Raw genomic sequence first — 22,520 nt, forward strand, 5'->3', positions numbered from 1 at the left:
GTGTCCCAAGTCTTTGGGCCCCTTATCCCGCATGGAAGACCCAGAAGGAGCTCCTGGCTCCTGGCTTCAGATCAGCACAGCTCCAGCCATTGCGGCCATTTGGGGAGTGAACCATCAGATGGAAGACTTTCTCCCCCTCCCCCCCACCTCTCTGCCTCTCTGTAACACTGAATTTCAAATAAATAAAATAAATCTTAGAAGAGAAGAGAAAGGAGGGGAGGGCAGGGGAGGGGAGAAGTGGGGAGGGGAGGCCTTCCATCCATTGGTTTGCTCCCTGTGTGCGTGCAACAGCCAGAGCTGGACCAAGCTGAAACTCAGAGTCTGGAACTCAGTCCAGGTCTTTCATGTCAGTGACAGGATATCCCAAATTACTTGAGCCATCACAAACTGCCTCCCCTACACATTGCAGGAAACTGGATCAGAAGCAGATGCGGGACTCAATCTTAGACACTCCTGTATGGGATTGGAGCATCCCAAGTGGCAGCTTAGTCCTGTGGACCACAATGCTGACCCCTTATAATTTTTAAATATATAATCAATGAATGTTAACAAATGTATGCAGTGAGACCCAATAGAACTTTTCATATTTGAATCCTTCGCAACAAACTTGTGTTTTTAATAACTTTCAAATCAAAATCAAAAAGGATGTTTTAGAAGATCTGTTTGAAATTATATAATTGTACTTCACCTCGTTTCATAAAAGCAGTTTACAAATAACTAGAAATAAAGGAAAAGATGATGTAAGGGGCCAGTGTTGTAGCACAGCAAGTTAAGCCACCACACTCAATGCCAACATTTCATGTGAGCACTTGTTCAAGTCCTGGCTGCTCCACTTGCAGTCCAGCTCCCCGTTAATGTGCCCAGGAAAGCAGCAGAAGATGGTCCAAGTACTTGAGACCCTGCCACCCACATGAGAGGCCTGTGAAACTCCTGGCTACTATCTTTTTGGTCTTGCCCAGCCCTAGCTGTTGCAGCCATTTGGAGAGTAAACCAGCAAATGGAAAATATGTTTCTCTCTCTGCCTCTCCCTCTTTCTATAACTCTGACTTTCAAATAAATCAACCAATCTTTAAAAAAAAAGAGAGAGATGCCAGGGCCAGTGCTGTGGCCTAGTGGGTAAAGCCACTGCCTGCAGTGCTGGCTTCCCATATGGGCATCGGTTCAATTTCACTTCCAATCCAGCTCTCTACTATGACCTAGGAAAGCAGTGGAAGATGGCCCAAGTCCTTGGGCCCCTGCACCCACCCAGGAGACCCAGAAGAAGCTCTTGGCTCCTGGCTTCAGATCAATGCAGCTCCAGCTGTTACAGCCAACTGGGGAGTGAACCAGCAGATGGAAGACCTCTCTCTCTGCCTCTCCTTCTCTCTCTGTGTAATTCTGACTTTCAAATAAATAAATAAATCTTTTAAAAAAAAGATGCCATAAAAGAGAAAAACAAGAGAACAAAAGCAAAAATTCAAATTGGAGCTGAGTTTAAGAATGTAGACTGTGAATTCTCATTTCAGTTTTTACCCATAGAACAGTTGGAATGTTAAGTTTCCATTCAGCCACTAAGTCATTTTTTTGTATGTTTAAGAGATTCAATGAATTTGAGTCCTATTTAGCAAATCCAGTTTGCCATCCTGCCTTCCAAGTATTTATGATATTATGTGCCATCAGAGTATTTCATAATCCCAAAATATTGTCTGCCCAGGAAGAAGCAAAAATTGAATGATCCAATTGTTTTTAACACTTGAACCATCTTCCACTGCTTTCCCAGGCGTATTAGCAGGGAATTGGATCAGAAGTGGACCAGCCAGGATTTGAACCTGCACTTATATGGAATGCTGGTGTCACAATGCCTGCCCCATTATCCAGATTTTAAAGCTGGAGTTATCTATGGCATTGACAAGGAGGTGGAGGGTGACTTGGGGTCACTTTCTAGGATGGGCCACTTGTGTTGTAATCCAGGAACCAGGACGTTAGAGGAGTTCTGTGTATGTGCCTGCCTCTCAAGTAAAAAAATAAAAATTTAGGGGCCGGCGCCATGGCTCACTTGGTTAATCCTCTGGTGGTGCCGGCATCCCATATGGGCACCAGTTCTAGTCCTGGTTGCTCCTCTTCCAGTCCAGCTCTCTGCTGTGGCCTGGGAGGGCAGTGGAGGATGGCCCAAGTGCTTGGGCCCCTGCACCCCCATGGGAGACCAGGAGGAAGCACCTGGCTCCTGGTTTCAGATCGGCGCAGCGCCGGCTGTAGCAGCCATTTGGGGAGTGAACCAAAGGAAGGAAGACCTTTCTCTCTGTCTCTCTCACTGTCTATAACTCTACCTATCAAATAATACACCACAATACACCACAAGAATCAGCAAATCGTACATACAAGAATATGATTTATCATTTTATTCATTGTCTAGACAAAAGTGGTGTAAAAATTTTAATGACAAACATTAAACTTAAAAATGTATCATACATGTAGCCATTGTATTGAGGGAAAATTAAGAAATATTCTTCTTTCAGTATTCAAATCTATCATACTATTCAGCAAAGAAGTCACTCCCACATCATTATCAAACAAGAAAAATTGCAGTTTCATATGTCTTCACTGTTTCACTTTCCCTTTTTTTTTTTTTTTTTTTTTTTTTAATGTTCGTTGTCTTTAAGATTTATAGGGCTGGAGCTGTGACATAGCAGGTAAGGCCACCACCTGCGGTGCTGGCATTCCCATATGGGTGCCAGTTCGAATCCTGGTCATTCCATTTCCAATCTAGCTTCCTGCTAATGCACCTGGGGAAACATCAGAAGGTGGTGTAAGTGTTTGGACCCCAACACTCACGTGAGAGACTTGGAAGAAGCTCCTGGCTCCCGCCTTCTTAAATCTTGGGGAAAAAAAAAAGACATATATTGTCGCTCCCCCTCTTCGTGGAGGAACGACACAGGACCCTGCGCTGTTCTTTTGTCTGCTCGGCCCTCCCCGGGTTTGCTGCTGGTTCTTCCCGGGTTGGCTACCGTCCCTTCCACCTCCGTGGAAGGGCGGTTCCCCCTAGCCACTTTCCCCACTTCCGCGGGGGAGCGGCACACCGCCGGCCGGCTCTCTCGGGGGCTGCACAGGTGTTCCTTCAGATAGATGTTCCCGGTGCATGTTGTCTCTCTCCTCCTTTATAGTCCTCTTCCACCAATCCCAACTCTGCTACCCATACGCCGAGTACGCTGCCCTCCTCCAATCAGGAGCAGGTCCTGCTGTTTATTGGTTGAACTGGAGGCAGCTGTGTAGAAGCTGTTTCTCCCTTCTCAGCGCCATATTGTGGGAGAGCAGATGCATAGAATAAGTCTTAATTCCAGTAACTTAGTCTAGTCCGAGTTGCTCCCCACAATATATAGTTTAGTTGTTTGAAAGGTAGACTGAAGAAAGAGGAGAGATAAAGATAGAGAGTTCTTTGGTTCACTTTCCAAAGGCCCACAATACTTAGACTTTAGCAAGGCCAAATCCAGGAACCCCAACCAAGTCCCCTACATGGGTGGCATGGACCCAACCACCTGTGCCATAAACTGCTCTTTTCCTACGTGCAAATAGCAGGAAGCTATATTGGAAGCAGAGAGTGGCCAGGACTCCAAGTGGCAACTCAGCCTTCTGCACCACAGCACTCACCACTGTCTCACTTGGTTTTCCCATTAGTGTGAAAGCTATCAGCCAACAGCCATGTTAAAACTGCACTGATTTGTTCATTGTCTCTTTAAGTTAGCCTGAGATACACAAACTCTGCAAAAATCAACAAAAGCATTCTGTGAGAACCAACTGAAAAAATGTAATTTCCAGTGAAGAATATTGTTTCATTATTTGTAAATTGTGTGCTACCCATCCTTTATATCAGAAAATTTTTCATAGGCTCATGTGAGTACATCATGCATGCACTTTCCCCTGCATGTATCAGCACATTGCTGCCTAGAAGGGAAGATCTCAGAGCACTGTACAAGTGCTGAAGACGTTTTTTACAGTCTCCGAGGCAGTAAAGTTGAAGACAGTGGTAGTATTGTTGGGAATCCCCAGTGACGGTTTTCTTTACCCTGTACCACAGGGAAAAAGAATGCTCAGTCATGGGCACAGACCCTCTTTAAGCCTCCCACAAATGGTCAAGTAGACTTTAAAGGACTCAGAGCAAAGCATTCACAATTATTGTAAAAAAATAAATAAATAAATAAGAAAACACATGGTTTGATGCATGCCCTACTGATGAGATAAGCAGACACTCATCGGCTCCTACAGAGAATATGTGTTAATCTACTAGGGATGGGGCTGGGGTGAACAGGCAGGTCCTGGGCATCAAAGCCAAGCGTGCATGTTGGGCCGTTTCTTGTCTGTCCCCTGCGGAGCCTGCCCTCTGCTCTAGAGGCCAGAAGGCCTCCTCAGGCACTCTCCTTTTCCACCCAAGGCTTTTCTCTTCTTAAAGAACAGAGTAGCCAGCTCTGAGGACACCAAATCCTGTAGTCTGGTAGCAAACTCAGATGACTTCATGGGCCAGATAACTCTGTCCAAAATGTATTCAAATGCAAACTTTTTTTTTTAACTTTTATTTAATGAATATAAATTTCCAAAGTACGGCTTATGGATTACAATGGCTTCCCCCCCATAACATCTCTCCCACCCGCATCCCTCCCCTTTCCCACTCCCTCTCCCCTTCCATTCACATGAGGATTCATTTTCGATTCTCTTTATATACAGAAGATCAGTTTAGCATACATTAAGTAAAGATTTCAACAGTTAGCTCCCACACAAACATAAAGTGAAAAATAATAGATTATTTTTTAAATGATGATGAAATCAGATCAGACCTATTGTCATGTTTAATCCCAGCAAGAGTCAAGTTGGGAATTAATAATTTCTTCTTCTTTTTTTTTTTTTTACAGAAGATCAGTTTAGTATACATTAAGTAAAGATTTCAACAGTTTGCACCCCCATAGAAACACAAAGCGAAATATACTGTTTGAGTACTCATTATAGCATTAAGTCTCAATGTACAGCACATTAAGGACAGAGATCCTACATGAGGAGTAAGTGCACAGTGACTCCTGTTGTTGACTTTACAAATTGACACTCCTGTTTATGGCATCAGTAATCTCCCTATGCACCAGTCATGAGTTTCCAAGGCTATGGAAGCCCCTTGAGTTCTCCGACTCTTATCTTGTTTAGACAAGGTCATATTCAAAGTGGAGGTTCTCTCCTCCCTTCAGAGAAAGGTACCTCCTTCTTTGAAGACCTGTTCTCAAATGCAAACTTTTAAAAATATGTGAATGTCAGACTCTGTCTACAGGAAAAATTGGCCTGTGGTCTGCCAGTGAATGATCCCTGAGTGTGGTCTCTCAAGGTGACAGGGCTGATGGGAAAAACATGGGCATGTGGAGATTGACACACCTGGGCTTCAGTCCTCAGTTTGCAATGTTTGTGTGTAACTCAAATTACTGAATTTCTCTGAATGATGGGTTTTCTCCTCTGTAAAAAATGGAGGTTATATAACCCACTACACAGGGTTGCTGCAAGAAATGGGGGAAGGATCGATGAATGCATCAGTAGATAGTGAATGACTCAATACATGGTCCACCCATTTCTTGTTGTCCAAAGGCCCAGGGGATCTCACAGATCAGCAAGCCCCCAATACCTGAGAATTCTTACTTAATGGTAGGATGTAGGGTGGGGAAGGGTATTGTGGTCAGGCATCTGGGGAAGCTCAGCCAGGGTGTGGTCTTAATGGCAAAGTAGCCAGCTGTTTACTGTACTCACATATAAGACACAAGAGTGAAAGCAGGAAGATTAAAGGTTACCTAGGCAGGGATAAGCAAAGTGGGTAAGAGCTCAGATTTTGCATTTTAGTAAGGGTGCTGTGGTCTGAATTTCTTTCCTCTCCGCCATAGATATCAAAACCTCGTCAGAGCTGTGACTCACTCAGAGACATTCCCAACTGTTTATTCCTACTGCCCATGCCCTGCACCCCAGCCCTCCACAGAGCTCAGAGTTTTCCTCCTCGGAGTGTGGGAGCCTTTACCAGTCTTCCCCAGAGGTCACTGTTTCAGAGGGTCTCCCCAGAAATGGCTTGTGTGACCTGTGCTTATTGTCAAACAATAGAAGTCTTTCCCCCACATAGTCACGAAGTTCACGTGATCTCCAAATATGGGAGACAATTTGTGGAGAAAATGGCAGTTGACTTTGAAGAGAATATTTGGCAATGAAAGTTTGCCTAGACCAACTAAAAAGAGCCATGCAACCTCATTCTTAGGATCTGCACAGCCCAATTCAAAGAGAATGTTAAAAAGACCATGTCTTTCAAGATGATCTGTGGGAAGACTATGAAACATGAAAGTATGACCTCAGTTCTAGAATGTTACCCATAGTTATATGGCTTAAGAGGATTGCCAGGGCTTGATGCCTTATAGTGTGAGGCCCTCAATAAACCCTTGACAGATAGATGAATAAGCAAACCAACAGTTTTCAATATCCAGTAGAAATTAGGAAATGTGTTTGAGCAAACTCAGAATTCTGTGTCTCCACATATTCTATCATCAATTGCCTTTAATACTGTTGCAGTTTTGATACGTTGAGGTGGGTACACATGAGTATATCATAGGAGGATCAATTATGAGCAAGCCAAAAGTGTGTTTTAAACATTTCCTAAACATCTCTAAATATCTAAATATCCATATTTGGCCAATAAGTCCTAAAGTGTTGTGTGAAACAACATAGCCTAGGATTTTTGTTTGTCACATACTTGCTGTAATACAAAGTATGAGTAAGAAACAGGAGAATGGAGCTGCCTTCCAGTCCTTTGGATGAGAAAATTCCCAGAAATATTGGGAACTCCCGGAAATGCCTGTTTGTGAATACAACTAACCGTGCAAATTATCTTGGGCGGACAGCCAGATAGTTCCCACTCTATTTTGTGACAGCTCCTCTCTGGGGAGCAAGGCCAGTTCCTCCAAGCCAGCAGCTGTGTAACAGACCACGGCGACACGACAACGTAGCCAAGACGATTCTCTGCCATTGCCTCTCCACAACTGAGTGCCTTCTTCATTAAGGAGGTGCCTATGATAAATGTGAGGTTGACTTTCTTCTCTCAGCCTGCAGATCCTTCCCATGCTTGTCCTGCTTTAAATTATGAATTTTCTTCTCCTGGAGGTAGAACCTGTGACTAGGTTATCTTTGCATTTCATTCCTACCTTGCGCTGCCATAGCCCCTAGCCTAAGGAGGGCACTCCATAAAGGATTGTTCAATTGAACCCAACTCCAGTTGTATCCAATGCCGGTAATAACTTCTGCAGTTATTTTGCACCAACTGGGAAAAGCACGTGGAACAGCAACTTGACTTCTCACGTCTTCCACCAAGCCCAGCGTTATTCAGTTAAGCCTGGGGCCTCTCAGGATATGGAGTAATCTGCTGGGAAGGAGAGGAATTTGCAGTGACGCGTAGAGGGGTTAGCTGCACTCTGCTTTCCGTTCTGGCTCAGGCACAGTGAGAAGCAGGAAGTACAGCCCCCGGGGCTGAAAGAACACTTTACATGGAGCTCTGAAACAGCCACCTCCTCCAGACTTTTCTAGGGAAAAAATGTGGAAACATAGACCTGAATGGCCCAACAGCTGCATTCCCGGGATATTTGGAAGGATGCTCATCCTTTAACAAAGACTCGTTGCATCCACCAAGAGGAAACAAAGCTTTGCTCCTTTCCCAGCCTTGCCACGGCTCAGGCCTTTGGAGGCTGGCTCTTTGGGGGAACACCCTGCCAGGCAGGCTGTGTGCACAGATCCTTACTGTGCCTGTTCAGAGCTCACAGGGGCAAGATGGTAGAGAGAGTGCCCCCACCCTGAATCTCTCCCATCATAACCCCCTCTGAATGGCGGGTTCCCCGCATCGTACATGTACACGTGTCTTCTGAACCCAGCTATAACTCAGTGGCAAGCTATCTCATTCAGATGATCCCAACAAGTGAAAAAGGAAAATGTTCACTTTGACGGGAATAAAGAAACCTGTTGTTCATCCAGAAAAAAAAAAAAAAAAAGACACTCATTGAGTTTAGAAAGTACCTCTAGCTTTTTCGGGGCCGGGGGAGAGTATCTCTTGTTTATTATCTGTAGTTAGACACTACCTAAATCCTTTTTGTTTAGAAAGACTGTGCTGACATAGCTGTTGTATTTTTTTTTCTTTCCACAGTTAAGCAGAACCACTCACTGCTCTAATGGGTCCTGTTCCTTATTAAAAGTCCTTTCTTTTGGCACATGTTAAAAATCTGCCTTAAAATGGATAACCATGGGGCCTTGATAAATTAATTGGAAACTGTTTCCTAAGGTGGCTTTGGTGGTTTTATTGAGGCATTTATTTTAAGAGTAACTCTCAGCAGAATTTATCAGTGGATTACTTCATTTATTCTCAGCAGTAAATTACTCCCCCACTAAAGATAATGTAATTCTTTTCCTCTCTGTAATGAAAAAAAAAATGAAAGTATCCTCAAACAATTCTAGGTTGGGTACTGGCCCTTGTGTCAGTAATTCTAGGAATACCACTACCAGAAGCTATAAGTTACAAATATAAGGCAGAGAAAGGGAGAGACAGGGGGAGGGGGCCGGGGGACATTTGCAATTAGGATCTCAGATGTCATTAACAACAAATCAATGAGGAATTGGGGTCGGGGGAGAGGGTTGTTCAGTCTTGGAGGTGAGGCTGGGCGGTGGGGACAGAACCTGCAGCAAGCTGAAGCCCAAGTCAGGCACAGAGGGGAAGGACATCTGGTCTCCACAAGTCCACACTATTCCAGTGAAATCTGGCAGTTCATGAAGTAGGCACAACCTTGGAGAGTTTCATTTATTTCTTCTCTGATAAACAAGAAGTCAACACTGATAACATCCTCGATAACACTTCCTGTGGAATGCACGACATTCCGTGTTTCTGCTTTGTAGTCACGGGGCGTGCATGAGTCATCCTGGCAGGTGGAGGGTTTGCCCAGACTACTTCCAGAGCCAGTGGAGGGATACCCAGGCCCCCGAGGCATGCGCCTGCCATGCTGCTTCCTCCTTCAGCTCACTCAGTACTGACAGACGTGCGTGACTTCTTTATGGATAAAGAGTGCGGTGAATCATCCGGAAAGCCAGCTGGTGCTTAGAGTGCTGGGAGCACAGAGCTTGAATGTGTTGTGCCAAATTATGCTCCTCAGAATTCTCCCAATAGCTTAGAAAACTAAATCAACGGGAACACCAGGTTTTCTGGAGTCTGTTTTACTTGTGTCTGTAACTTGACCGGGTAGTAGTGGCTGTGCATGCTATGTGTTCAGAACTTCTTCTAGGTCCTTGGATCACTGGTGTCCTATTTAGTAAACCTCTGGCCTAGGAAATGGTCTCCACAAGGTTCTGGAAGAAATCCCGAACTCCCCCAGTAAACCAGGCCCACCTGAAAGAAAGACAGTTCAGTTCTGCCCACCAACATGAGCAGTCAGACCATTGTGGTCTGCCTTCCGCAGCACATGAGAAAGAGAGATTCAGACACAGTGCAATCTCCCATTCCTGCACCTGAGGGAAACTCGTTGGCCAGACTGACCAAAAGCAATAAAGTTTCACAAACCTTAACTGCTGTATGCGTATGGAGACAACCCCAGTTCTGCACATGAAGAAGTCAGTTTAAGCACTGAATCTGGGGGCTGTTTAATCAGGAGTCACAAACTTAGGTGTTCGGTTTGCTGTACACAGGTGTTTTTCTCTTTTTGTTTTAATGCCTTTAGGTGCTACATACTCACAAGTTCACCTAAGGTCCACCACTCCTATTGAGTAGAGTGCCCATCTGTGTTGCTTTAAGACAAAAACGAATCCTGGACTCTGATTTTAACCAAGTTCCACATTAAATAATAAATTATATTCCTGTTTCTGGACATGGATCATAGCTTTTAAAAGAAAAAGATTTGTTTGTTTATTTATTTATTTATTTGAAAGGCAAAGCATTGCTGGGGCTGGGAGTGGGGAAAGTAGCAGGGAGAGAGAGAACAAATTTCCATCTACTGAGTCACTCCCTAAATGGCCTCAATAGCCAGGTCTGGGCCAGGCTGAAGCCAGGAACTCCGTCCAGGTCTCCCACCACCCACTGCCTTCCCAGGCACATTAGCAAGAATGCTGGATCAGAATTAGAGCAGCCTGGACTTGAACTGTAGCTCCATTATGGGATGACAGCATCACAAGTGTTGGCTTGACCCTCTGTGCCACAGTGTCTGCCCCCATATCTTGTTTTCCTTAGGGAATGAGATTGTTTACATATGCGATTGCTCGTAGTTCATCACAGTATACTCCTGAGGTTCTCCATCCATATCCTTTGAAAAGGTGAAAGGAATGAAGAAAGTACCCAATTAATTATAAGCATATTTTGATCACCTGCTATATGCCAAGAGACTTGCAAGAAACAAAGAGGGCAGGAACTCACACTTGTTACACATTTAATATGAGCTAGGGACTAGTGCAAAGGACTTTACATGTATTATCTTCCTTTTTAAATAATCTTTAGAGTTACCCTATTGGGAGTAGATACAACATTGTCATTCCATTTTGTGGCTGGTGAAATTGAGGCTCAGAGAGCTTAAATTGTTTTCCCAAGGTCACACAATTAGTGTGTGGCTAAGCAAGGCTTCAGACCCAGATCCTTCTTTCTGTCTACTCCATTGGGCCAAAACCTGAATTTAAGGAGCTCGTGGTCTGGTTAAAGAGACAGAAACTTCACTCAAATTCTCATATTAAGATTTATCCATATTTTGAAAAATCTAGGGATCTAGGCAGGGGGATGTTAAGCCTGCAAGACTTACTTGCTAAAAAATGAGGTCTTGGAAAGAAGGCTAAAGAAACCACTAAGAAAATATAGTGGGTATAGTCTTCCATGGATTTATGAATAAAGATTGGGGGCTGGCATTGTGGCAAAGTGGTAAAGCCTCTGCCTGCAGTGCCAGCATACCATATGGGTGCCAGTTTGAGTCTGGGCTGCTCCACTTCCGATCCAGCTCTCTGCTATGGCCTGGGAAAGCACTAGAAGATGGGCCCAAGTCCTTGGACTCCCGCACCCGCATGGGAGACCTGAAAGAAGCTCCTGGTTCCTGGCTTCAGATGGGTGCAGCTCCAGCCACTGTGGTTAACTGGGGAGCGAACCAGCAGATAGAAGACCTCTCTCTCTCTCTCTCTCTCTCTCTCTCTCTCTGCCTCTCCTTCTCTCTCTATGTAACTCTGACTTTCAAATAAATAAGTAAATCTTTCAAAAAAAAAAAAAAAAGAATAAAGTTGACTTCCAAAACAGGCTATCTGTAGAATGAGGCTGAAGATCAAAGTTTGACAGAGTAGTAGATGGCATTGCAGACTGGTCATGCTATCATAAAATATTAGTAGCTTAAAAGGGATTATTACTTACCTTATTATATACATTATCTTCATTTAAGTTACACCATATGTATATGAAAAACTATTATCCCAGTTTTATAGGTGATGAAACCAAGAAGTCAAAGCAAGCAAGCAAGAAAACCAGCTAGCTTAAATCTACATAGCTAGTAAAGGTTGTGCTCAGACTGAAACCCAGGTCTCACTCCAGAGCTCATTATCCTACTGTGCACCTTCCCACACAATAATAAATGGAAGCTACTATTATTGTATTCTGGAAAGTGCCAGAAAGAAAGTCTGCGTGAAAAATAATTAAGTAGCAGTTCATAGTAGAAGAGAGCTCCCGGAATACGGATTTATTTTTCTATTAAATTTTTTATGTTATTTCTGGGCACATCCATTTTAGAAGGAGGGCTGAGTGGAGTATGTTGCTAATTTGCTGAGAAAAGTTCATCTTCAGAAACAGCTTTAACTGCTCAGGTGCCACAGGTTGGAATACATCTGAGGTTCCTGGATCAGGGCTCTAAAGAAGGATCCAACCCTAGCTGAGCCAGTCCACGAGCAAGGTCTCCCAAGAGATCATTATAACTAAAAGTGAAGGAGAGATGTCCACTCAAGTCCTTTAGCTACACCAGACTGCACAATGGCGTAATAGGACTATATGTGAAAAGATAATCAATGGCACTATAAATAATGTATGGGGAAAAGCAGCTGTGAATAGTCATTGGCAGGAGGGCGATACCTGCTGCAGCTGTGGAGGGTCAGAAAGAGAACAGAGATGATTATGAGAAATGTCAAGTTGTACAGATTTGGATTTGAATGTACTCATGTGACTGTGAGCAAATAATGTGACCTCTCTCAGTCCCATATCTTCACCTGTAAAATGGGAATTCTGAAATTAAGTAAGAAATGTAAAACGGTTAGCATGGTGTCCTGCCAGTCCTTAATGTAACAGATAGTGTCATATAATTATCTGTTAGAGTGTCAGTCTTCTCCAGGGGACTGTAATCTTGGAAAACAGGGTCTGTGACCTGTTTATGCATCTCATCCTTTCATAAGTGCTCCAGCTCATCCTTGTTCCTACCTATTGTTTCCTTCTATGTGACGGGCATTCCATCCCTTATCAGATGATCCATGAGCTATCTCCCCCTTCGATACAGTCCACACCGGAAGTTGTGACAGATTGACCTGACTGGGGAGTCAGGAAGGCTTACCGTGTGCCACTTTTTACGCTGCCTTAGGAATGCATTTTCTGCCATCTCTCTTCTGCACTTCCATAAACCATCAGTCATGCGGTCTGATGTCATGACTGAGCAGGCTTGCCTGCCTAATTATCTAACACACATTTCTACACAAATACCATAGAGTAAAAGGGGACGTGGCTGCAAAGGTAGACTAGAACCACATTGTGGAGAAGATCATGTTATATTTTCATGGCATTTCTGCAGAGTCCTGAAAATGTATGGATTTGACAAAGAATGGAAAGAGCAGGTCTTTAGCCCAGCAGTTGAGACTCTGCTTGGGACACTTGAATTCCGTATTGGAATTTGAGTTTGGGTTTGAGTTCTGGTTCTACCTCTGATTCCAGTTTCCTGCTAATGTGCACATTGGGAGGCAACAGATGACAGACCATGTACTTGGGAAACCTGCACTGAGTTCCTGGCATCATGGCTCTGGCTTCAGCCTGGCCCAGCCTCAGCTGTTGAGGGCATTTGGGGATTGAACCAGTAGGTAGAAGATCTCTCTCTCTCTCTTTCTCTCTCTCTCTCTCTCTCTCTCACAAGTAAATAAAAATAAATATTTAAAGTATTTTTAAAGAATAGAAAAATCTGCATGACTAAGCTTAAAATAATACCTATTTTTGGTATTTGGATACTTTTGTTATTTGAGGGTGTTGGATTTTGAAGGTTTTGCTTGTGTTAGGTGGTAAGGATGAGGTATCAATATTTTAGATTTTCTGCAGAGTTCATTTTTGTGTTCTCACTTTATGCTAAGTACTAGTAAATGTATCATTTGAAGAACTGATCTGTCAGTTTTTTTCCAAGTGTGACTCAGGGACCCCGTGCCTCAGAATTCCCTGGAGGCTTTTCAAAATGCAAATTTCTGTGTCCCATCCCAAATATGCCAACCCAGAATCCGTGAGGGTGTTACCCAGGAATATCCAGGTGATTTTTACACTTATTGTGGGAAGAGCGTCACCTGCCAACAGTTAGATGAATTCAACTGAAATGTACACAGAAGAGCACATTGTTCATGTGTGTGTGTGTGTGTGTGTGTGTGTGGTTATTGCTAAAGCAGAGTATTGATCACCCTGATTACTGCTGGGTCTTTCCTACAGACTAGGGTTGCCCTGCTAGGTATTTTGTATCTGTGGCCATTTTACATCTTACTGATCGATCTTATAAGAAAAAGGTAGGAAAATATGTCCTGGTCTTAAAACCTTAAAAAAAATCAGAGACACATCCTTTAAAAGAACAAGAATATTTGCAATTCTTCCAAAGAATCATAGCTTCCGCAGGCTTCCCTCTTCAGATAACAGGGTGGAGGTAAGGAGTGAGAACATGGCCAGAGAAACAGTCCGAGGCCTTGGGTGCAAGCCTGGCCCATCATCCTGGCTGCCTTTGGAGGCTGCCGGTCACTGTGCTTAGGCCTGCTTTGCTCCTCATTCTAGATCATGCAGCAGATGAGTGACCACCGCTATGACAAACTCACCGTGCCTGATGACGTGGCTGCCAACTGTATATATATAAATAGCCCCAGCAAAGGGCACGTTCTGCTGCACCGAACCCCGGAGGAGTATCCAGAAAGTGCAAAGGTAAAAAAAAAAAAAAAATCCCTCCTGGCTGCTGCAGTGGGGTGGGCCTCCCTGGGGATGCTTTCTTGGTGCAGTGACAGGAGGGGCTTCCTTTCTCCTTAGACACGTCAAGCCATGAAGACAGCAGAGCAGATCCTGTCAGTTAGGGCTTTTCTCATTCCTGCTGTTGGTCACCAGAGCACGCACAGGAACTGAGCCTCTCAGAGCTTTTCACGTAAGGCCTAGATCCGCCCAGGATCTGTGCTCCAGCTCGAACTGCATATACCTTCCACACTCAGATACTCATTCGGCGTAAAGACCTACCGTTGGAGGGTCAACTGTGTGATTGTTTTCTGCTGCCCCTCAGCAGAGTCACTTGTTTGTTTCAGCAGAGGAGTAAGAGTGATATCCAGAGGTCAGGGCTGCAGAAAGAGAGGGCTGCACTTTTTAGGCAGCAAAAAGCTTTTTGTGGAAAAGATAGAGCAGAAGAATAGGGTGCACTTGGAGTCAGCCCTGCAGGGGTCTGCACTTGTGTCCCGACAAGGGCAGTGTCTCTGGCTCTGGGATTCCTGCCTGGTCGTCAGGGCCCTTCGCCAGTCCCATCTGCACACGTGAGCAGTTTTAGTGCTGCCCTGCCAAGCAGAGAGAGCAGTGCTTATCCACATGCTCTTCAAGTGGCCCTGTCTTCCAGCACTTCAGCGACTTCGTCTCTCCCCGGAGGAGCAGATGTGGAGACCGAGCATTACCGAAGAGCCGTCTTAACAAGTGCTGTCTTTTCTGTGACATCTTACACTTTGAAACTATTAGAAAATATGTTATGCCATCTTTTCCATATGCAATAGTATTTTTTTTTTCAAAGATTCATTTGTTTGTTTGAAAGCAGAGTGACAGAGAAGACGGATAGCAAGAGAAATCTTCTACTCACTGATGGACTCCCTGAATGACCACAATCACCAGGACTGGGCCAGCCCAAAGCCAGGGTCCATTCAGATCTCCCAAGTGGGCGCAGAAACCCAAGTACCTGGGCCATCATCTGCTGCTTTCCTGGGTGCATTAGCAGGGAGCTGGATTGGAAGCAGAACAGCTAGACCCCAAACTGGTGCTCCGATATAGGATGCCTGCATTGCAAATGGTAGCTTAACCCACAGCCCCTCAACATGCAGTGCTATGTAATTACTAGATTTACCCTCCAATCACAGCCTCCCTCTTAGCAGATAAAAATAAAAGATAAAGCAGGTATGTGGATTATTTATCCCTATTTCTATAGCTGAAAGCCTGAACCTGAGGAAAATTTATTACTCCTAACCCAGACGGGGGCTTAACCAGTTCTTAGGTAAATACCAGACCTCATAATTAAATGTGCATCAAGGTTTTTTAAAATGTTGCTTCCTGGGGCCAGTCTTATGGCCCAGTGGGTTAAGCCACCATTTGCAAGGCTGGCATCCCACATTAGAGTGCTTGTTCGAGTCTTGTGGCTACTCTGCTTTTGATCCAGCTCCCTGCTAATGCACCTGGGGAAGCCATAAAAAATGGCACAAGTGCTTGGTTCTCTTCTACCCTCATGGGAGCCCCAGATGGAGTTCCAGGCTCCTGGCTTCCACCTGTCCCAGCTCTGGCTGTAGTGGCCTTTTGGGGAGTGAGCCAACAGATGGGAGATTCTCTCTGTGTGTGTATCCCTCCCTCTCTGTTGCTCTGCCTTCTGAATAACTAAATAAATCTTTTGGGAAAAAAAAAGGTGGTTCCTGGACCTCCACCCTAGAGTCTACAACATCAACAAGCAGCCGGCTCCCAGGACTCCCTTTGAGAAACGCTGGCCTAGGTCGTTCATGCCTCTCTAGATGCACTGGGCATCTGGCATCCTCAACCGCTTCCCGTTTCAACCTGGGGCCTACCAGTGATGACAAGAACATTGCTAACTCGCTGTTCACTGGAGGCGTGCCTGAACAAGGTGCTGTGCCAAGCACGTTACACATACGGTCTTACTGAGCCTGTGGGGCTACCCTATGAGGGCTGTGTTATTGTTCCAGTCTTAGAGAAAAGTGAACTGAGGTTCAGAGGGGCTGTGGCTGCACTGAAGTCACACTTGAAGGAGTACGTTGACAGAACCCAGTTTGGAACCAACTCTGTCACTCCCACACTCCTCGCCCCTGCACTGAATTTAAAGAATGCACGATTTTCTAAAAACACATGGCAGGTTGTATTAAGGCGTCGTGTTTTCAAGTGATTCTCTTGTTTCAAAAGAGCTTTGTTTGATCATCAGAGAAAAATCTACAGACCGCAATTTGAAGTTCTGACACATGCTTTCTTTTACTGTCAAAAGACGTTATAAAATTCACACCTGTAATTTAAAAGCGGCTTGACCCGAAATATTCCACTAAATTACATTTTGTCAAAATTTTTCCAGTGGTGTTAGTAAGGAAATAAACATTAAAGTATAGTCAAGAGGGTTTTAAAGTGGGGAGCCAGTCATAGGCGGCAGGAGCACGTGGCCACCGATGGACACGAGTCACTCCAGCTAGCCCTGACAGCGGCAGAGGCCAGGCGTGTCTACCAACACCCACGTTTCTGACATATCTCTGGCTCGGAGGTGAAAGCACTGGGCTAGCAGGTAACTGGTTGTTGCCAGCTCCCTGAGGACAGCTGCAGGCATGCGTGGAGTCTACAGTGTGTGTATCTATTGGGGTTAAATGAGTGGGAAGCCTAGACCCTCAAACCCAATGAAGTCTGTCCATCCTGGGGGTGGCAGAGGAGCAGAAACGTAACGCTTCCTCTCTTCCTTTCCCTTGATTGCCTCTGTAGGTGTATGAGAAACTGAAGGACCATCTGCTGATCCCCGTGAGCAATTCTGAACTGGAAAAGGTGGACGGGCTACTCACCTGCTGCTCGGTGTTAATTAACAAGAAGGCCGACTCCTGAGCACAGAGGCCCGCCCTTGTCGCTGGCGAGCCCGCACTAGCAAGGCCCGTGACTCTGCCCCCACTCCCGTTGTTTTCCTTGACAATCTACTGTGCCACTGTGCTACTAACTTCTGTTTACAAAGATTGAATTCTAAGTTTAATTTCTCCATGTCCTTCGTCCTCATCCTTCCTCTCCCTCACGGTGGTACCTAAGCTGTGGATTTGCTAAAAGAATTAAGCAACCTAGAAAACATAGAGCTAATGAATCATTGGAATGTGATTTTAACAGGAAACACTCATTTTAGTGTTTGTATTATCTGTGTGAAAAACATTTCGTTGCCAATGTATTCTGGAGAATATCTTGATCATTCAGATAAGCTGGGTTTTTTCTCTATATCATGAATCATGTTCAGTTCCTGTGAAATTCCCTGCTCCATGGATTCTCCCTGGCTTCCTCTTTTTTTCTTCTGAACTCTGGACACTATTTTTTCTCTTTACTTTCGTTTGCCTTTAGCATTTGTATCACAGCCACCTTGATCTTGAATACAATCCAGGGTCTTGCAGCCTGGATACCTGCCTCGCAGGTGCACCCTGTCTGCCATCAATATCCTCTGCCCCCTCCCTCTCTCCCCATGGGCAAACGGGCTCCTCCTGTGACCCAGACCAGAGCAACTGTGTGGGGGGAGTGTCAGCCACAGAGAGGCACATCATGACAGGGTTTGCCCCACGACCTAAATTCCAGAAGTAGGGCACCACACCTAGGAAGGTGAATTCAGCACCAGGTAGTTGCCAAGAGATCGTAGATCAAGAAGTGTAGAAACACCTGTTGGTAAAATATCTTAGAAAGTCTCTAAGTCACATGCCATGAATTTTTGCTTCATTACTGGCTGTAAAGGCCCTTAGAGGAAAGGCTTATCCTTTTCCTTCAGCCCATTTCTCTTTCTCTCCACCTTGACTCACCCTCCTAATTATCCTGGTCTAGAAAAGCCATTTCTTTCACAAGAAACATCACATCTAAAAATGGTCAAGTGTGAGCTAGAGAAAATGGCCCTCCCTGGGGCAGCTCTGTGGTCACCAAAGGGTCCACTCAGGAAATGACCTGCTCGGGGCTTAAACCAACCTCAGACAATGGGTGACTCTCCTTGGAAATGCCTGTGAGAGTTACTGTGGAATTCAGTTAAAACTTCCTTCTTCCCTAGCCTTCACCTTGCACAACTTTCAACCAACACGATCTCTAACAAAGAACAATGCCACAGTGCAGGGCGAGATCTGAAAACTGGAAGAATCCACCTACTAGCAGGTACTTTCCAAGAATGGCAGCTGACTCAAGCATGTTATCATACTTCCTAGTCGTCTCCACCTTTCCCGTGTTGCCTGTGACTCCTTGGTTAAGAATCAGGGAGATGAGCGGTGTCACTTCAGGTCTCGCTCCGCTTACCTCTGTGTTAGTAGTCAAACATTCCCGAAGTTGGTGATCAAGAGAGAATGGCTCCCGTTCATTTCATCATCCCCTTAGCACCCAGAAGAAACCCCTGAGAAAGCCAAGACAGCCTTAACCATGCTCTATCTTTTCTACTTATTTTATGACTTTCTGCAGAAATTTGTAGAAATTTCTTCTCCTTCTGTTCCTTGCCATTTAACTTTAAAATCCATAGCACATGCAAATATCTAATGATGTGCATCCTGTGATAGAACCATATCTCGGTCACTGTCAAATTTCAAAGCTTCCCATGGTGGATGAATGATTTGTTCTTACCAGAGAGAATGAATGTTAGCCACATGCTGAGATTAATAAAGGAAAATTAGGGCTGCCCTTTTGGGTTGAATCTAGCCCTACATTGGCAAAAGCAGGACTTCTCCCCGCACAAACTCAGCATCTCAAAAACAACCACAAGAAAAGCAACCCATCGGTCAGTCAGTTTGGGCTAACTGGCATGTGATTTTTTTTTTTTTTTTTGGACAGGCAGAGTGGACAGTGAGAGAGAGAGACAGAGAGAAAGGTCTTCCTTTGCCATTGGTTCACCCTCCAATGGCCCCCGCGGCCGGCGCGCTGCAGCTGGCACACCGCGCTGATCCAATCCCTGGTCTCCCATGGGGTGCAGGGCCCAAGCACTTGGGCCATCCTCCACTGCACTCCCGGGCCACAGCAGAGAGGTGGCCTGGAAGAGGGGCAACCAGGACAGAATCCGGCGCCCCGACCGGGACTAGAACCTGGTGTGCCGGCGCCGCAAGGCGGAGGATTAGCCTAGTGAGCCACGGCACCGGCCTTGGCATGCGATTTTCATAGCATCCCTTCTGTCACCCCAAATTTAAGAGCTGTTTTCTATTATGTTTAGTCAATTGCAAGTAAATAGATTTTTCTTGATAACAATTTGCTCTGCAGAAAGCAGCCTTTCGTTTTTCCTTTTCCTTGCACCTTTTCCTCTCCTCTTGGTCTCAAAAAATCACTTTGAATCTGGGTGCCTGTTCCACATCTTACTCTCACACCACAACATGACCTTCCAGGCTTCTTTGGACTCCCTGTGTGATATGATGATGTGAAAACATAAAGTACTTGTAGCATAATAGAAGTACTTCTTTGATGTTCTCAGCATAAGCTATCTTTGAAAAGGAAAAACATCTCTTCCATAGGTTCCCCTCTTATCCGTTGTGATTTATAAGACAGATGAACTAGCAGGAACTGCTTTTTGACATTATAAAGACACAACAGATTATATTTAAGTAAGTAAAAGTTGAGTCAGAATTGGTTGGTGTGATTTAGTTTAACAAATGGGTGATATAGAGAAAATACATTATTTAGCGTTTATCTCTTCATCAATGATGGATTGCTATAGAAATCAGAAGGCAGACCTCTCTAATGTGTATTGATTGTTCTTTTAAGCTGGTGTGAACAGATTACTAAGGCCATCTCTTCATCTCGAAGGAGGGCAATACTCTGTAGAGGAATATGTGACTTACATAGAGTTGCATGTTAATCTTTGGATTATTTACTCTGTAACATTCTATAGAATCCAGACACGATTCCAACCTGGTGTTAGAGTTCTGCCTTTTATTTTTCTGACCATCTTGTTCCAGCCAATATATGGTTATCCACTGTGTGTGCCAAAACCAGTAATGCCTTCCATGGCCCTTTAGTCCAGAGAAGTTCTGCCCTGATTGTAGTCTCTTGCTGTCCCGGTCCTACATGTGTACCAATCATGATGGAATAAAGTGTGAGTTGTACTGTGATCCACAGCATTGGTCTCTTTTTTGCAACAGAAATTGCCATGGGAAAGGAAGTTATCATTTCTTTACCGCCAAAACATGGGGTGTTTTCTCTCTTGTCCTGTGGGCCACGGAATTGGCAAAACTGTACCTGAAAATCAACTGTCATTGAAACTTGGGTTAGAATGACATTGGAAGTGATACTTTACCCTGGAGGCACTTGAAAAGTGTGCAGATGACCCATGCCAGGTCAGCAGAGCTGGATTTCACCTGTGCTGCTTCTAAAAGGTATCTCTTCTTTCTGCTTTGTTTTTTTTTTTTTTTTAAGATTTATTTTATTTGGAAGACAGGGTGACAGAGAGAGACCAAAGAGAAGGAGAGATCTTCCACCCACTAGTTCACTCCCACAGTGGCCAAGACTGGGCCAGGCTGAAGCCAGTTCAACCAATGGTATAAGTAGAACAAAAAAGTACTAAAAGGAATAAAGTGGTAAGTTGTCCCTCGACAGTCAGGACAAGGGCTGATCAAGTCACTGTTTCTCATAGTGTCCATTTCACTTCAACAGGTTTCCTTTTTGGTGCTTGGTTAGATGTCACCGATCAGGGAGAACATATGATATTTGTGCCTTTGGGACTGGCTTATTTCACTCAGCATGATGTTTTCCAGATTCCTCCATTTTGTTGCAAATGACCGGATTTCATTGTTTTTTACTGCTGTATAGTATTCTATAGAGTACATATCCCATAATTTCTTTATCCAGTCTACTGCTGATGGGCATTTAGGTTGATTCCAGGTCTTAGCTATTGTGAATTGAGCTGTGATAAACATTGAGGTGCAGACATCTCTTTTATTTGCCAATTTAATTTCCTTTGGGTAAATTCCAAGGAGTGGGATGGCTGGGTTGTATGGCAGGATTATAGTTAGGCTTCTGAGGAATCTCCAAACTGAAAGAAAGGGTTTTTTTTAAGATTTATTTATTTTATTTGAAAGGCAGAGTTACAGAGAAGTAGAGAGAGAGAGAGAGAGAGAGAGAGAGAGAGGTCTCCCATCTGCTGGTTCACTCCCCAGACAGCCGCAATGGCCAGAGCTGCACCAATCTGAAGCCAGGAGCTTCTTCCATGTGGTGCAGGAGCCCAAGGACTTGGGCCATCTTCTGCTTTCCCAGGCCATAGCAGAGAGCTGGAGAGCTTGATTGGAAGTGGAACAGCCAGGACTTGAACCAGCGCACATATGGGTTGCTGGCACTGTAGGCAGCAGCTTTACCCATTACGCCACAGCATCAGCCCCAAAGAGTTTTTTTTTTTCTTTTAACTTTTATTTAATAAATATAAATTTCCAAAGTACAGCTTTTGGATTACAGTGGTTTTTCCCCCCCATAACTTCCCTCCCACCCACAACCCTCCCATCTCCCGCTCCCTCTCTCATTCCATTCACATCAAGATTCATTTTCAATTCTACAAAGAGTTTCTTTTCAAAGATTTATTTAGTTAGTTGAGAGGTAGAGTCACAGACAGAGAGAAGGAGAGACAGAAAGAAAGGTCTTCCATCCACTGGTTCACTCCCCAAATGGTCACAATGGCCAGAGTTGGACCAAACCAAAGCCAGGAGCTAGGAGCTTCTTCCAGGTCTCCCACGTGGGAGCAGGGGCCCAGGCACTTGGGTCATCTTCTACTGCTTTCCCAAGCCATCAGCAGGGAGCTGGACGGGAAGTGGAGCAGCTGGAACTTGAACTGGTGCCCATATGTGATGGTGGTGCCACAGGCAGATACTTAACCTACTATACCACAGCACTGACCCCTGAAGGTTTAAAAAAAAAAACAAACATTTTTTATTTCCAACAATTTTTCTCAAACTGAAGGAGCAGTATTGTTTCCTATTTCATATTATAAAAAAAAAAACTCTCTATAAAGGCAAAATCCAAGCAGTACCAAAGGAAACGCAAACAGTAAAAATAAAAAGAAAGAAAATTTGTCCTAAATTTTGTCACCTAGAGATGATCACTATTTTTTTTGAGTAAATACATTTATTGATACCCATTTTATATATAGTTCAATGAAATAATCTACAAATATAAAAGCACTTTTCTTTAGGATATCACCATGGTCCATGTAAACACTCAACACTCAGAGTCATTGCAGGAAGCCCTCCAAGTCACACTGTTGGGCTTACAGCCCTGAACATACAAATTCCATTCAACAGTGGCACTTATGTAGTCAAGTGGTCCAGGGAGATAATCACTATTAATATTTCAGAAAATACACATCTCTGGATAG

General features: G+C 44.4%; 1 protein-coding gene and 1 long non-coding RNA gene across 3 annotated transcripts in view; one reads left to right on the plus strand and one right to left on the minus strand.

The window, feature by feature from the left end:
* The window catches only part of DDAH1 (dimethylarginine dimethylaminohydrolase 1), a 293,268-nt gene extending 272,997 nt beyond the window's left edge, over positions 1 to 20,271 (plus strand). For both annotated transcript variants that reach the window (XM_051856303.2, XM_002715885.5), the window contains exons 5-6: positions 14,024 to 14,167; positions 16,946 to 20,271. In XM_051856303.2, the coding sequence (XP_051712263.1) occupies positions 14,024 to 14,167; positions 16,946 to 17,062 (261 nt within the window). In that variant the 3' untranslated portion in view covers positions 17,063 to 20,271. The remainder of the gene's footprint in view (positions 1 to 14,023; positions 14,168 to 16,945) is intronic.
* Positions 20,272 to 21,711: 1,440 nt separating this feature from the next.
* The window catches only part of LOC103350133 (uncharacterized), a 43,339-nt gene continuing 42,530 nt past the window's right edge, over positions 21,712 to 22,520 (minus strand). Inside the window, exon 2 of the long non-coding RNA XR_011390599.1 lies at positions 21,712 to 22,044. This is a non-coding gene — a long non-coding RNA (uncharacterized lncRNA). The remainder of the gene's footprint in view (positions 22,045 to 22,520) is intronic.

The sequence above is a fragment of the Oryctolagus cuniculus genome, chromosome 7 (genome assembly GCF_964237555.1).
Source record: "Oryctolagus cuniculus chromosome 7, mOryCun1.1, whole genome shotgun sequence".
Classification (NCBI taxonomy): Eukaryota; Metazoa; Chordata; class Mammalia; order Lagomorpha; family Leporidae; genus Oryctolagus; species Oryctolagus cuniculus.